The 18,057-nt window shown below is 34.0% G+C and overlaps 1 protein-coding gene across 1 annotated transcript in view; it reads right to left on the bottom strand.

The window, feature by feature from the left end:
* The window catches only part of LOC109050039 (arf-GAP with GTPase, ANK repeat and PH domain-containing protein 3-like), a 95,385-nt gene that overhangs the window by 72,735 nt on the left and 4,593 nt on the right, over positions 1 to 18,057 (bottom strand). The window contains 5 exon segments of the mRNA XM_042751868.1: positions 2,915 to 3,049; positions 3,429 to 3,570; positions 5,352 to 5,437; positions 13,779 to 13,866; positions 16,058 to 16,116. Of these exon segments, the coding sequence (XP_042607802.1) occupies positions 2,915 to 3,049; positions 3,429 to 3,570; positions 5,352 to 5,437; positions 13,779 to 13,866; positions 16,058 to 16,116 (510 nt within the window).

Below are 18,057 nucleotides of genomic sequence, written 5' to 3' on the forward strand. Positions count from 1 at the left end.
ATATAATAATAGAATGGAAAAAGGAAATAAGAAATGAAAAATTTTTTTTTTGTAGAGAATCAGATTATTATATTGGTTTGTGTTTCTGAACGAGACACTGAAGAACAAACTGAAGACTGGAGTAATGATGCTTTGAATTTCAGGTTTGAATTACATTTTTAAATTATTTTTTAATATATTTTCAGACAATTTAAAATGTAATATTTCACAATTTTACTGTATTTTTGATCAAACATCAAAATCAAGAGAGAAAAAAACCTTTTAAATTATAGGGTAACGTATGCAAGTATTTGTCCACCTCTTGTCCACTGGATAAAAATGTATGAACAGTGTATATCAGTTTGATTTTAAATATAAAATTTAATTTAAAACATATTAAATTAAAACATACATATATACATACACACACACACACACACACACACACACATATATATATATATATAATTTATTTTGAGAAATACTATCAAAAATGTTTATGTATAAAAATTGTAAAAATAAATGCATTTTAACATGTTTCGCACAGCTAGTCTAGACAGCAACTGTTTTTGTAGTTTTAGTCCTTTGACCAACTATGCTTATGGGAACAATTAATAATTCAGCTGTCTATTAATAACCTATAACGTCTTTCAAAGCCCCTCATTTGCAGTAAATGTGACTACAAGCATAATAAAAGAATACTAAGTAGTTTTTTTTTTCCAAATATATCTTATATGTGGATATATTTTTGTGATTTTGTGTGTATTATTTTTTTTTATATTTTTTAAAAATTTTGTGTAGTGTGTTACAATTTTTTAGTTCTAACGATGCACATAAGGTTTCTTCGCACGCTGTGAAATGTTTTTGTGCAGATTTACTGCATGAAACTGTAAACCCTGGAGACTTAGAGTGTGCCAACAGCCATTAAACAATTGACTCAACATTATTCACTTTTACTTTTCACAAAAACAATGTAACAGAGAAAGGAAGGGATGAGCTGAAGTGAAGTGAAAGGACCGGAGATGATGTGGTTTTTGTTGGTCTGTGTTTTTTTTCAAAGAGTCGAACAGCTCACCGTCTCCAGACAACAAGCGTATCTCTGTCTTTTAATTATTTCAAATGCAGCCCGAGGAGGCAATTACACGCAGGAGAAAACAGCAACCGTCAACACCCCGGCAATAAAGGCAGGGACGAGAGAAATCCATCCTGACAACTCTGATATTGGAGAGCGCGGAGGAAACCGCAACACTGCGGAGCAATAAAGCTGCTGGAATTATCACAGCCCCTGCAAACGCGGGAGGAAGTCTCACACGGATATATAGAGCAGTGCTACCAGATTACTGCACGGCTACTTGATAAATACTTATGTAATATGTTTTTCTAGGTGCTGTGAAACCACTCTACCTCCAGCAGGCGGCTAGAGGGACACAAAAGAGATTTCTGTAGCTTACTCTGCGATACATTCATGCCACATGACGACAGTGGGCGGAAGAGAGCGCTATCAGTGAACCAGCTGGTTTTCAGGATTGTTCAGAATAAATGCACTAACCACTAGCGCCGTAAAAACACAGCTCTTTGTTAGATGAGGAGATAAAAGTAGGATCCAGAACGTCAGATGCATTCAGAATGTCTCGCAGCCATCCTTAAAATCTGCTGGATGTACATAATATAATACAGTAAACTAATAATATCATAATAAATACAATATTTACGGTCATTCATTTTAATGTTTTTAAATTTTAATTAATTGATATATATGGTAATTTACGGATTTTTAACTATTGTTGTTTTATGATGATGCCAAACACCATGCAATGATTGTTTTAACTGATATGTAATTATTGCTTTACATCTGGTTTTTGACATAAAAATAATCATTAGACTACAACAATAAAGCATAACATGCTTTATGAACATTATAATAGTATTTTTATTATTATATTAACAACAACAATGATAATAATTATTGCTACTGGAAATTAATGTTTGTTTATTAAAAAGTTTTTGTGTCTAAATAATAATAACAATGACAACAATAATTATTATTATTACTGTTTTTATTGTTAATACAATAATAAAAAATAACAACAGCAATAATAATAATTTAAAAAAATATTATTATTAGTATTATAGTGTCATTATGTTTATACGGTGTAAATGAAAATAGATTTTTGCTTATTAAAAAGTTTTAGCCTGTGTCTAACTAATAATAATAATTTATTATTATTATTTTATATTAACAACAACAACATTGATCATAATAATTATTGCTATTGGAAATTATTTTTTGCTTATTAAAAAGTTTTAGTCTGTGTCTAAATAAAAATAACAACAACAACAATTATTATTTTTGTCATTAATATAAAAAAAAGAATAATAATAATTTCCTTGTTATTATTATTGTTGTTTTTGTAATGTTTACAGTGTAAATGTAAATGAACTTGTTTATTATTTTATTATTATTACCATTTTATTATTATTGTAAATATATTAACAACAAAAACAACACCTATAATAATAATAATAATAAAATGGAAAGTCATAAAAAAAGTCATATTAATAAATGAAAAAAAAATTAATATTAAAAAAAATAAATTTCTGAATAAATGGCTGCACTTCTGAATACATTTATAAAATTCCACTGGCTTGGACGTGTTAGATTTGTTGTCCTAAAAACATTCTTACAAGCTTTTCACAAAAAATGAATGCTTACACAGGATTCACACAAAATATTACCAAAAATGATCAGGAACAACAAGGTACTTCCGTCCAAAACTGATCCATATTTATATGTAAAAGACAAGCTATGTACTTCATTTAGAGGTCAACCCTAAAGGTCCTGAAGAACAGAGAATATTAACAGCAAACTAACTCACACCTGAGGATAAACACTTAAAGTGTTCAGAGACAGTGGTTAACACATCTGGCATCTCACCATCTTGAAAGACTCTCTCGACGTTAAGACCATAGGTGGAGCAGGTTTCGTAATACGTGGAGCGTTTCAGGTCGTTGGACAGTTTTCGAGCCCGGGCGTCATCTATCACTCTCGGGTTGGCAGCACTGATGGCATCTAGAAATCATAAGATGGGATAAGACACGGCATATTCATTTTTGGGTGTAATATTCCTTTAAACTCTTAGACACACACATAATGACAGTACAGCATCTATATGCTCATAATTGTTAATTATGTGTCTCATCAAAGTGCAATTTGCATACAAGTACTGGGCAAATGTGTAAGAAAGTGTCTTTCAGCTCACTGCAGATGAGACTTCATATCCTGCTGCTTTGTTAAAGCAAGACGAATGTACCATTTCGTCACCTTTAGATTATGACTAAGTGCGAGACTTTCATGGAGGATTTAATAAAAACAAGTGCACATCAAATTTGGTGCATCTTGTGTTCTACTGTAGAAGAATAATAGAGTCAGTGATGGTGTTATGACTCACCCTGCGTCCCCACCAGCACCATGGGAACCTCTGCCGTGTTCCTGTAGCTGGAAAGACGCAGGAAGTAGTTATAAACTGTCTGGAAGCTGATCTCATCCTCCAAGCTGAAGACGAACACCACCGCGTCCACCCAGGCAGCAAACTGAAACACGACCACAAAACCGTATCAATCTCAGCATCTTTAAATAACACCTTTTGATTTAGCCATCAGATTTTGCTTTTTTAAACAATATATTAACATTTTGAATCAGTTTTTATCATATAGTTTTTTCTTTGTAATATTGGTTACAGTTTTAGCAATTTTGTGTATTTATTTATTAGTAAATAATATTATAAATAAAATCTGGGGTTAGTAGGCTTTTTATTTTGAAAGAAATTAATACTTTTATTCAACAGGCTTACATTGCAAAATGTATATTATAATATATATCCAATAAATAAAAGAAACTAAAACAAACACACACATTATATATATATATCCTTACACACACTCTTATGCACATATATGCATACATACATATATATATATATATGTGTGTGTGTGTGTGTGTGTGTGTGTGTGTGTGTGTGTGTGCATTACACACAGCATTATTTTAGTATCAGCTTTAGTATTTCTGTATTATTTTTGTATCACTGAAAGACACTATTGCAGTTTTGTTAATATTTTAATCAGTTTTTATTTTTATATTTTACATTTTCATTTTAGTTCAAATTTTAGCTTTTTTTTCATTTTTAGAAGAATATTTATTATTAGAAGTTTATTTATTTATTCTAGTTTTTGTATATTTTCCATGTTCATTTTAGTTCAAATTTGATGTGGGGTTTTGTTTTTGTTTTTGTATTTTATTTTATTTTATTAAAATAAATTATGCCCTGGTAACTAGTAAAAAAAAGTAATTAATTATATTTATATTTATTATATATATATATATATATATATATATATATATATATATATATATATATATATATATATATATATATATATATTTTTTTTTTTTATATATATATATTTTATTTAATTTCATTTAATGTTTATTTTATATCAGAATTTTTTTTTGTTTTAATTTAGTTTCTCTTAAATATAATAAGCCTATCTATCTATCTATCTGAACAGATACTGAACCGATGAACCATGTTATATGCTAGTTATATTTGGTAGTGTAGGCAGGTACATTTCAGTAATTTTAAGTGGTTTTAGTAGTTTTCTGAAGCCCTACGTGTGAGTTATTCCTCTATTTGTTTTCCATTTCCTGCAGGAGAATAATTCTAATTACGTGACCAGTAACTTGAATTACTTTGGAGCCCTGAGACACACTCATTGACGTCTGCTAGAAATTTGAAGTGCCACATTACAAATTCTTGTGGTAATTTGCATTCTAATCAATTACGCATTACCATAAAACCAGCTAAACGGAACACAGACTAACAGAGAATAATTATCGCCGCTATTCCACCAGGAGCTACACTGGCAGAAAAGTTTCACTCGAAATCCCCATTCCCACAACACAGGAAGCCAGTCCTCATCCACGGCTGAAAGCTGCCGTGAGAACCATCAGACTATAATTACACTGAGCCGCAGCAAAATGTGAAAATGGGGTCACTCTGAAATGGGCCCCACGGGGCAAGTACAGCGGTTCATATCGACACGGCCCCGCGTCCCGCCCTCTGCCTGGGGAATGAGGACTGGGTGACACATTTGTGGAATATTTTAGCAGCTATTTGGACAGTTCTCTGCTTTTCTCAACTTGCGAAAAATCTCGCTTTCTCGGATATTGTCAATTACTGTAGCGCTGCGTCAGCATGCAGCCCTGGAGCTGCAAACTGAACAAGATAATTAAGGTGTTTGGGGTATTACTAATACTTTACATGGAAATATGTAAACACTTTTTTTATCCACAAACGCTACAGTTAGACAGTTACCTGCAGTTCTGGCGGGCCGCCTTCATCCCTGATCAGCAAGAGATAACTCTGTCCATCCACCACAATCTCCTTTTTAAACCTCCCTCCTGCAAGAACACAGAATAACATTAATTATACTGTTTCTACAACACGGTCGTCTCTAAAGCTCATTTACCAGCAGGCAGTGTGTCGCTGACGTCAACACCATAAAGATTAAGGGACTGAAGATATACCCCTGAGGAACCCCCTCTAGCCCCGTCAATCTGATTGCACAAACATTTCCCATTTTCAGCTTACGCATAACTTCTGGCAGTTGTGAAGTGTTGGACAAGGGATGGAGAAAGAGAGAAAGAGCGAATGAGTTAGTGAGAGTGCTTTATTATACAGCACATGGAAACATGGGAATCTCTGTTAACACATGGATAAAAAAAGAAATATCAGCTAACAAATGAAATTAGGCAAGCCTTATCCGAAATCTGAGTTATTTTGACACCAGCAGCGAGATGAGAGTCTGAGACTTTGATTTTTCACCCTTCATTTATTCCCTTCTCAACAGATGTGTTTTTTTCCCTTCCTCGCGGCCGCTGGCGCTGAAAGCTGATGGAACTTTGATGCCATTGAGATTCTCTCAAATTAAATTGCACTTTTTTATAGTGGGAAAGTTTGTGGAGCCGAATGAAACTTGCCTTACGGTAATCTTCTAGGAGGACAAAAGAGGAAGGGTGAGATCTTCACAGATTATGACAGGTGAAGAAGGCAAGGCAATGTGTAGAATATATGAACAGCCTGGAGAGGAAAGGGCTCGATTTGGTTGAACTTCACCTGAAAGTGTTAGGAATTTAAATAAGGAGCCATTGAAAGGCACAGAATGGTACAGTGGCATGGTACAGAAATTATATAACAGTGTTAGCTGACAGAATGAAAATTAGTAATATGAAATACGAAGAAAAAAAAATTAAGTGATATAAAATAGAATATAAAATAGAAATATAAAAAATTTATTTAATGCAAAATGTATTTAAAAAATGTATGTAATAATTATGTATAATATTGAAACAATAAATTACTGTAACATAATTTCTATTTATACAAATATATTAATTCTAAATTAATTATTAATTCAAAACTAATTTTATTTTACAATAAGAAATATAAATTATAAAGAATATTATACACTATAAATACATTAGATCACTAAATTATATTATATATTATATATATATATATATATATATATATATATATATATAGATATATTATAATAGTATATTATATTAGTATATATAGTATATAATAGCATATATATGTTATAAAATAGTAAATTATTAATATATAAAACCACTATTTTTAAAATTGAATAATAATTGATATATAAATGATCTGTGTGTGTGTGTGTGTATACACACACATACTATTATTTTTAAATCAATAAATTTTTTAATGAAAATATCCTTTTAATCATTATTAAAGCAATAAACTTTGAATATGTTCATTAGGGGACTGTATTGTGCAAAATGCAATGAGCCTAACATGACTTTCCATTTCCAGCGTGATGAATAAACAAAGCGACTGGAGTGACTATTCTGAAACATGTTTTGATTCATTATTTGATCTGACTACCAACAATTAAAGATAAAAGGTATTACACAAAATCAAATTGAACATGCAGCGCAATTAGAGCTGGACACCCCTGACATGCAACGTGATGAGAAAATGTGACAATGTAGCATAATGCATGCTTTTTCACTGTAAGAGTAGTCAGCATTCAGTTCGGTTCATTCAGTGCATGACCTCCCTTTACTTTAACTCTGCTTTGTTCTGGGAATTCATGATGGAGCTTTGACACTTCTGAGCACCTCCTAGGTTTGGATAAATAAAATGATTGAATGCTTGTTGCACAGTGTATGACTGAAACCTGCGGAAGTTCGTACCACATAGCAAATCCTTACTTCCAAGTTCAGTGACCCCTGGAGTAAATTGGCATTAAGAGGTTCACCGAGGGCACTGAAGTACAGCTCGATGGAGCAGTGAGGGACGTTAATAATAGCAGAACGAACACAACATGACCCTACATGGAGATTTCAACCAGTGACCTCATATCAACTGAGATATATTATCCATAAAGCCATTACACCAAGAATACTACACTTTTAATTAGTTCACCTATGTCCATAGCTATTTTTATTTCGTCAATGCTTCCCTTGAGCTAAAAAACTAAAAAGTGAAGAATTTCAGCATAGTTTTTGCTCTAACAGGAGAAAGTGAACAATATGTTCATATTGGCCAATGAGAATACACCTGCAAGCATAATAAATTTGCACAATTGATATTGAAACAATATGCAAACTGACATTATCAAGTGTCACTCACTTCGCAAAAAACTAACTAAAACACATCTTGAAAGGCCAAAAGCATTCACTGCATGATGAAGCCTATTAGAATGCAATTCGAATGTCCCTATAATTCAAGTTCTGAGAACAAAAATATCCTTGTATGGGTTTTTTTTTTTTTTTTATAGTTATAAGATATGATAATAGTTAAAGGGATAGTTCACCCAAAAATGAAAATTACCCCATGATTTACTCACCCTCAAGCCATGCTAGGTGTATGTGACTTTCTTTTTTCAGACAAATACAATTGGAGTTTTATTAAAAAATGTCCTGGCTTTATAATGGCAGTGAATAGCAGTTGAGATTTTGAAGCACAAAAAAGTACAAAAAGTTCTCCACATTCACTAGAGAGTGGCGTTCCAGCGGATGATGTAGGATATAGGCGTAGTGTAAGCTCCGGTGAGAAAATGGTAGTCTCATGAGAACCAAGATTTGTTTACAGCAAAGGAACACCAGTCTCCTCTTGGCTTATATTGAAGTCCTCCAACATTTTTCTTCACAAATCCACGTTTTGTACTTCTAATTCAAGACCAGAGTTTTGTTTTGCACTCTCTGCATTCGTCACTTCTCACAGGAGTTTATGCCTACGCCCTACGTCATTGGCTGGAACACCACTCTCTCGTGAATGCATGTACGACAGTTAGCGGAAGCTAGAAATTATGGTTTATAAAGTTTTAAATATGGATATTTTTCTTACACAAACGCATCAATTCACTTCAGAGAATCGGAGCCGTGGGGAGCACTTTTTATGAATCATGGACTCACTTTATTGGACCACAAAATCTTAACCCCCATTCACTGCCATTATAAAGCTTGGAACAACCAGGGTTGCGTTTCCCAAAAGCATCGTTAGCTAACAAATGCCGGGTTTCCACCAAAATTACCCGGAACAATTGTGCCAGGAACTTTTTTCCCCAGGAACTATTTTCCCCCCAAACCTGATGCTTTCTGCGTTTCCACCGCGGTCTAAAGTACCGTGAAGATTAGGCAAATAGTCTGGTGACGTAGGTCTGAGCGTGTTTCTCAATACAAAGTACTCAAATTTCAGACTTGCATCCTCGGTAATTCCGACTTTGTGAGTTCGACTCGGGAGTGTGATCTCTCGCGGACGGGACGATGCAAGTCCAGTAATTCTGCAAACAGCAGCGTACTTGATAACATCAGTCAGCTCGCCTTGGCTACTGCAATTTTCCTCACTGTATATTTACAATAATATGAAATATGATATCAAATACCACTGCCTCCTTTCGTTTTCATTTAAACATAATAATAGCCGCAGAAATGTACTTAGTTCAGGGAAATGTGTATATATACAGCCAACATTACAATGAAACGAAATATTATATCAATTGCCTCTTTTTATTTTCATTTTAACATATAGATAAACTGAATAAAGACCAAAGATTACCTGTTAGATTTACGCAAAATTAATTATATTTTATGTTTAACCACATCAGAGCCAGCGGCAAATGTCAGAATGACTAGCCAAGCTGAGGCTGCTCTCGGCGGATACATGATCTGAGCTCACGCTGATCGTGTGGAGCTGATCATCTCCGAAATCGGCGAAACACATTTTTAAACAGGCGCTGTCTTTATAAATAAACCGCAGGTTTGAGTTTTAAACAACTACATTCTGGCCTGAAATACTTTTAAAACTACATTTCATGACACAGTAACGGTAATATTTTGAAACTGATCTGAATAAATGGTGGTTGAAATCACAATGCTGTGTAACTCAACCAATCAGCATGCTCAGCGCCCAAGTTGAGCAGGGACTTTCTGAGGGGCATTTTTTTTACCCGGAACTTTACTTAAATCCTGGTTCCTGCAGTGGAAACACACAGAGTACCAGCCCAAAGTCCCTAGTTCCTGGGTAAAGTTCCAGCGGTGGAAACGCGGCAAAAGGTTGTCAGTTCCATTGAACTCTATTGGTAACGACGGAACTTGAGACCATATTGGCTTTTGCTTTTTAAATAATTCTGATTGTATTTGTCTAAAAGAATAAAGTCATATACACCTAGGATGACTTGAGGAAGAGCCAAGGAGCCAAGCAAAATAATGTTTAATTATCGTTAGCAAAAAAAATTTTTTGGTCAATATCGCACATTCCTACTGCAAAAAATAATTTATTTACTAAAGAAAATGCAAGTGATGCTTGCATGCAAAACAGGCTGAAATTGGTCTGGAAATTACTTCATTCCAAAAGATTTGAGGAATCCACTTGTTCAAATCTCAAACTCTAAAATAAGAGCAATAATAGCTGCATTAAGAAGCAGGACTAAAAATGTTTTTTTTTAACTGAAAAGAATCGAATTTAACAGCTTTTTTCTAGTGCATTCATTGAAGCTTTTAAAGTAGGAGATAATTGCTTTGGAGCCAGTAAGGGCATGTCAGAACATGTCAAGATAGGACAGAACAAAAATCCCTTCAGCAAAGTTTCCTGCTCATTCAGATGTTTGGCAGAAAGCTGTGCAAAACAGTCTCAGTTTTTGCTGCAAAGGCTAAAAAGAAAATGACTATAAGGTACCGAATCTCACTGTCACCGGCAGAGGTGTATGAGACTTTTTGCGACGCTTTTGAAATTCAGCCCTGGTTTGGGTCTTTGGGAATCCGTCGTTCTGATTCTAATCTCTAATTTAGATTTCAGAGGGGCAGCTGGTGCCAAGAGGGCATAAACATTTAATCTCTCCGCCGTCACTCAAAAGTAAACGCTGAGGATTGATGACACGCTTGGTGGCGGCAGGCCAGGCAGCCTGACCCTCTGTTGCCATGGCAACAACGGCGCAATCATAGAGGCGGAGCATCGGCGTGGAACTCAGAGCTTCGTCTGTGCAGGAGCCAATGACAGATTACAAATTAAGGTCAATTTCAATCAAGAGTCGCTTAATAAACCTGGGAATGTCTGAAAACGCTTCATGCAGTGGGAATCAGCTGCATTAATCACTCGTTCAATGCAATTGCTTTTCTGCCAAATATGAGTATAACAATACAATATCAGACTAAACAGGAAAGAGTCTGAGTAAATGTCTTCATTAATTACATAGTTTTTGGATATGATATTGTGTTAAAACCATGGCTTTTTGGACATGTACTACAGTACTATCATGGTATTCTTTGAGGTTGGTCTATTGTGTATGAATATAGTAATAATTCAGTGGTTAATAATAAAATGGTGGTATCAGGTAGTAATGTCAAGGTACTTCAATATATACCAAAAAACATGATAGTACCATGGAATATATACTACCATTCAAAAGTCTTAATGTTTCTAAGAAATTAATACTTTTATTTGCAAGGATGCATTAAGGATGCATTAATATGATCAAAAGTGACAGTAAAGACATGTATAATGTTTAATAAAATGTATATATTTTAAATATTACCAAAAAAATATATAATTCAACAAAAACATCCTGAAAAAAAAATTGTCAGTTTCCATTAAATAAAAAATAAAATAAAATAATGCAGCACAAATGTTTTAAAACTGATAACAATAGTAATATGAAATGTTTCTTGAGCAGTAAATCAGCATATGCAAATTTATTCTGAAGGATACTGTGACAATGAAGACTGGAGTAATGATGCTTAAAATTCCACTTTGCTTCACAGGAATAAACTTCATTCTAAACCTTCTCGAAAACCGTTCTAATTATGAAAACTGTAATTATATTTCAAAATACTACTGCTTTACTGTATTCTGATCCAATAAATGTAGCATTGGTTAGCATTAGAGACTTCTTTCAAAAATATTAAGAAGTTTGAGTAACCCCAAGCTTTTAAATGGTAGTGTATCTTTTATAAACCCATTTCTTTATCACTGGATACCATGGTATCATCATAGTACTTTTTCTAAGAGACGTCAAAGCACAAGGCTTTATTACAGAAAATGACTGGCATTCATTTTTAATAATAAATGAATATAATCAATAAAAATAGCTTCTGTTCTCTAATGCATGATTCCTGAATTTTGTAGTATTTTCTATTATAGAAGAACGAGCGTGGTTTCTGAAGTTCAGTACTCAGGTGTGTTTTAAACACTAATCTCACAGCGATTCATTGATTTTCATTTTTCTCACTGCATTAGAAATGAGAATAATTCCACGTTGACGCCACAGTTCAGTCAGAGAGAAGCAAAATTTGACTTAATGAGACTGAACTGTGAAAGCTGAATTCAAAACAAGTCACAACAGGCTCCTGAGCGTCTTCTTCCTTCATGTGCATGCAGGCATCCAACAAAACCCACTGGGCCAGAATACTCAGCATTTTACCTCATTTTAAGCATTGCGGCTATTGTTCACCATGTTCTGGGTTCAATGCAAGCTTAAATATATTGTCAACATTCTAAAAATGATATTTACTCTCTCTCACTAAAACAATGCATTAAACATCTCATTTATAATAATGCAGACACAATGTGCTGCTAGAGTTTTGGCTAAAGCAGTCAATTCTGTCTTTGAATACAAAAATGTGTATTTTATGAGCTAAAAGCTGTCGAAATCATGCCCTTAGCAGTGGAATTACTCGCTATGCATTACAGATATAATAAAATCAAAACAAATACATGAAATACAATCCTTTAGTTAACCTTTCAATTTTGTTTACTGGCTTGATATGATGATAAAATTGGATGTAACTTACTCAGGAAAGGCTGATTTTATCATACTAGACTCATGTTAAGACAAATTATGTTTGCTTTATGGTGATACTTTCGAAACAGTGTTTTTATCATTGATTCTAAGGTAATCTTGCCCCATAGGCTTCTTGTGTAAGCGCATTACCAACAACACAATTGTTCTTTGCTATTACAAACTGAGGAACAACTCAAAGTCTTGATTATGTACATGTATTGAACCCAGAATATTTATTTAAATCAGTGTCAGTGACATTTTTAAATGTGTTTGAAAGAAGTCCCTAATATGTTCACTAAGGCTGAATTTATTTGATCAAAAATACAGTAAAAACAGCAATATTGTGAAATATTATTACAACTACTTTCATTTTAAATATATTAGAAAATGTAATTTATTCCTGTGATGCAAAGCTGAATTTTCAGCATCATTACTCCAGTCTTCAGTGTCACATGATCCTTCAGAAATCATTCTAATATGCTGATTTGCTGCTCAAAAAAACATTTCTGATTATTATCAATGTTGAAAAAAGTTGTGCTGCTTCATATTTTTGTGGAAACCTTTATACATTTGATTTTTCAGGATTTTTAAAGGTGCTGTATGTAAGATTTTGACTCTACTAAAGCATAAAAATCTCATAATATGTTTGCAGATATTTAAAAAACAATGCTACAGTCAGTTATTCTCCTTTGGAAATGTGCATTCCGGAATGTCGGTATTTGTTTTGGTTTGTGAATCCCGCCCACTGTCAGTTTACCCAATTGTATTTCAGCACCTCGGGTTGCCAGTTGGTGGAAAACACAGCGTATTTCATTTCATTAATCGTCAAGTGCGCTCGTTCCTGTTTGTGTCCTCAATCTTGCAATCTTGCAACCTCCGTGTGCGTTAAGTCTGAAGAGGAGGGGCCAGGTGAAAAAACCCTCTCCAATATTTTGAATTTGGACTGCAATATCTAGTTCACCCACTCAGTGTCAATCCTACATACAGCACTTTTAATGAAAAGAAAGTTCAAAAGAACAGCATTTATTTGAAATAAAAATCTAAATCTCATTATTCTCACTTTTGATCAATTTAATGCATCATTGCTGAAAAAAAATGTATTAATTTCTTTAAAAAAATAATAATAAAAAAAAAAAATCTCACTGACCCAAACGTTTGAAAGGTAGTGTATTAATGCAAATAAAACGCTTGTTACTTGTGTCTAAAGTTTGACTTTTAACCTCAGTGTCAACCCAAAACCATCGCAGGCCATTTCTAGCTGCCAAAATAATTTGTTCATATTAAAATAAATAAATAAATGCAGTGCACAGATGAGCATATGAGATGATACAAATTCATGGCCAGCAAAGTCTGCTCCGCGGCAGGAGGTCTTGTTGGGTGACTGGCCCTGACAAACACGCCGTAGGCGGCCCACCCCGCGGCTCACTCACCCTCGGGCGACTCCTCCTGGACATATGTTCCTGTCAGATACCGATGAACTAACGCCGACTTCCCACTGGACAGGTTTCCCACAATGCCCTGCATGCAGAAACAGACATGAGTCAGACCAAAACAGGGCAGCAAACAACAGTGTTTGGGTGCATAAAGCACACCGAAGAGAAAACAAATAACTGTCTGGAAGATTCATTTCAGGATATTAAATTACTAATGAAACGTAAAGGTGCTCTAAGTGTTTTTGTAAACATTTGCCTAATAGACAATAATAACTTTCATCAACTATTCACTACCGACAGATGGAGAACACATCCATTGTGCATCCAGGATTTCCTTCTAACGAGTCATCAAAGAACAGCTCAAGCGTGGAGGAAGCAACTTTCAGGAGTTTCCTCACACCTGACGCAACTGTTCTGCCTGTCAGTCCCCTGTATGACGGATGTTCCTGCACGGACAACTCCCTCACAGCTGCGAACAGACAGCCTTATAACATAACGTCTTTCTCCTCAAACACTGGAGACGAAGGACTTCCTCTAACATATATTGAAAAGGAATGACGAGGTAAGCGCCAATAAAGACAGACGGAGACTTTTGAAGAATTCAAATTCCCCCGAACTTTGAATGTTGAACGCTAATTATTATTTTTGATTATTTGACTTCCATCAACCAAGACAAACAGCTCAGATTAACACATTTTCGATATTTAAATTCCTTTTCATAGAATATTCAAATTTGAAAACATCTGTCTAAACAATATGCATAAACAACATTAAAATAAGGTATTAATAATAGCTAAAAATGTCAATAACAAAAAAAATCTGTTACTATTTTTCATTTAATTTAATTTAATAGCTGTTTGTACGCACTTGTTTAATGCATCCAGATTCTAATTTAATTACAGCCATTATATTGTACAATATCAAAGCAGCCAACTTATATTTACACTTCATTTCATTTAACTGGTCTGGCAGCTAAATTCTACCATTAACATGCCAATAATTCAACACAATCAGTATGCATATATACAATTAACAAACAATTATTATAATTATATAATATAATTATTACTATTAAATATATAAATAATATATAAATTAAATAATACTTATATAATACGTATACTACTAATTATTATTATACTAGCAAATACTATTTTTTAATATTTTAGTTAATATATTAGAACACAGTGTTTACCTTAATTATGGGTAAATACACCAGACCAGTTAAATGAAATTAAATATAGTGTAAATATCAGTTAAAAAAAGGCCTCTTTGATATTATTTGATAACAATATAATGACAATAATTAAATCAACACAATCTATACACAAACATACAACTACTAAACAATAACAATAATAATTATTTACTATTATTTAATACCACTAATGTAATACTACTAATTATTCAATATGATAGCAAATAATTATTTTTTATATTTTAGTTAACATATTAACACCAAGAAAAGGTGTAAATATACGTTTTGTACAATATAATGGTAGTAATTAAATCAAAATTTAAATGCATTAAACAAATGCTAACACCAGCTATTGACAGTGTGGTCATGCATCACTAGGACCAAGCTGACCTTCAAAAGAGCACTGAATACTGCTTTCGTCATGGAAATGGAAAAACTCTGTCTATTCTTTTCCCAAAACCCCAAACAACCTCTTCCTCCGTCATCACACTGGAGGCTCATTCTGAGCAGCGTTCGGGTTCATCAGAGGGTGGTGTGCACTGTTAACAAGGTTCAAACAGTAACAATCTTCCTCCGTAATAAAGGCCCAGACGAGCAGTTTGTTACCTACGCGGCCGCCGCAGGCCTCAAGAACAAAGAGGAGGATAGAAACTTCATTTGGAGAAGACTGGATGTAAAAGCTTTATGAGCATATGGTTTCATTGCATTGCCTCATAAGAAGAAGTTAGAATGAGGCTGTTCTTTAAATGAGACAATTATGATTCTGGAGTTGGATTATTCTTCCATGAAGCCGATACTGATAGTAGGTGTACAAAATAATATAGCATAAACTGAGTTATTCCAGTCACATTTTGACAGTGATATTGTGTATGAAGCATCACTGAATTCTGTATTTTCTGACTGGTGGCTATTCTGAGAGATCATCAGCAGAATAACTCAAGAGTGACACGAGCAGAAATATCATTACAGAGACTGACTGACATCTCACTGCTTGCTGAATAAATTCATGTCAGGATCAACTGTTCCGCATAATGTTAAGAGATAAAATGACAAGGCAAAGGGCGGGAAGATCACTCACCACTTTGAGCTCTGGTACGGATCGACTCAATGTCCATTCCTGACTGTTAACGAAGGAATCTGGAAAGAAACAGACCAAAAACTTTAGTAAGTGATGATGTCTTTCATTTCAACCAACACTATACATTGCTTCTACACATAGAATAATCCTTATGGCCATACACTTAGAATATTATTGCCCAAATCATCAAAAATAATCAGAAAATCCTGAAAAAACACATTCAGGTTGAATTAAGTTTTATTTTTCTTAAAAATATTTTTTAATGTAAATAAATGGCTTATCAAAAAATGACAAATAAATGCTACATTTATATTTAATTCTTGTTTTTAAATGACAGATGAATAGTCCATTTGTTTGTCAATTAAAAAAAAGGAATGACTATTTGTTTTTTTTTTAATACATTCACTGATAACAGAGTATCCTTTAAAAGTAAATTGAAGGAATCAATAATAAATGTATTAATGTAAAAATGTTTTAAATAGACAAATATATCATACTTCAATTTAATTATGTTTTTCAAAACAAATGCATGGATAAAAATTAAATTATTGTTTTTTTATTTTTTAAATGAATGGATAAAACATTAGCTAATGTTGCCTTTAAAATTATTTAGTTACTTATTATTTAAATAAGTCAATTTATTTCTCAATTTCATTGATTTATTGAATAATTTTTGAATGCATACATTGATAAATAGACTGCCACTTAAAAATAAATGGAAGAAATCAGTTTATTTGTGTCCTTCCTGGTCCTTATAAATGAATGAATGAAGAATGCAGAAGATCACAGGCTTAATTGTTACTATTAATCATGTTTGTCATGTTGGCTACATGAACCAACATGACCGCGAAAAAACACAAGCCTCATCGGCCCACTAAAATCCTGCCCATTTCTGTGCCAACACACACACACACACACACACACACACACACACACACACACACACTATCTGTTGTACAGCCATTACATCATCACAGCAGGCACATGGGCAGCCTTGTTTAAAGCACCACAGAGGTTTGTAGCACTGCATTGTTCGGTTCATTTTTCACTCCGCTGCTCTTGTCCAATCTAATCAAAATTACTATTCAAAGCGTTGGGGAAGAGAAGAAAAAACCCTTTGTGGATTCAAGAGACAGTGAGAAAAACACCAAGAAATGAACCCATGTGTGAGCGAATTTTTCCATGCATGGTACCAAAAAGAGTCTCATTCAGTTTTTGTGTGATGGTGAGAACATGGTGTGCTAAGCGTAACGCATGGCAAGTCAGGAGATGTTTTCTTCCGTCCTTCACTTAAACTTGACGTCTCACCCTCCCTTCGCACTCAACAAACTGCTGAAGTGACTCAGATGAGATTCTTCCTGCTGTGCTCAGCAACATGCCCTGATGACAGAAACCAGGCCTTTTCAACCTCACACACAGATCCATGGAAAAGTGGATGCATGCCAACAGGCAAACACATCCGAACACGACAACCACACCTCGCAATCCCACAGGACGCCATATTACCATTTTTCCCCCAAAGATGTTTCGAGTCAAAACAAATCAAAGTAATTAGACTTCAGATGTCAAGTAAAAAATGGCTATATGTGATCTAATCTCAGTGAGGCAGGTATCAAGTAAATACTGCTGTATTTCAGAGCGACAGATGTGAATTTGTCACTTAAATTAAACCCTATTGCGGTAAAAAAGCATCAAACTGATGTTGCGCTTCAATGTGAATTGCAAACAAAGGGCTTTTGGTGTCATGTGGGAGCCGAGGCAAACTTCATCGTCATCAAACTGAAGAAAATATGACTCAGAGTTTTAAAAGAGGGCAAGGCCACTGCAAATCACAAGGGGGAAGGTTTAGAAATAGTGCAATTTCAGGCCAAGTTGGAGATTTATAGAGTTGCATGGAAATCAATAGGCATTTCTCAATAGCCTCTTTTGAAAAATGCAGAGCATTTTGATAAAATTAATGGATAGAATGCATATCTCAAGGTGTTTCTAGTTCTTTTGCA

Source organism: Cyprinus carpio, chromosome B24 (assembly GCF_018340385.1).
Source record: "Cyprinus carpio isolate SPL01 chromosome B24, ASM1834038v1, whole genome shotgun sequence".
Taxonomy (NCBI): Eukaryota; Metazoa; Chordata; class Actinopteri; order Cypriniformes; family Cyprinidae; genus Cyprinus; species Cyprinus carpio.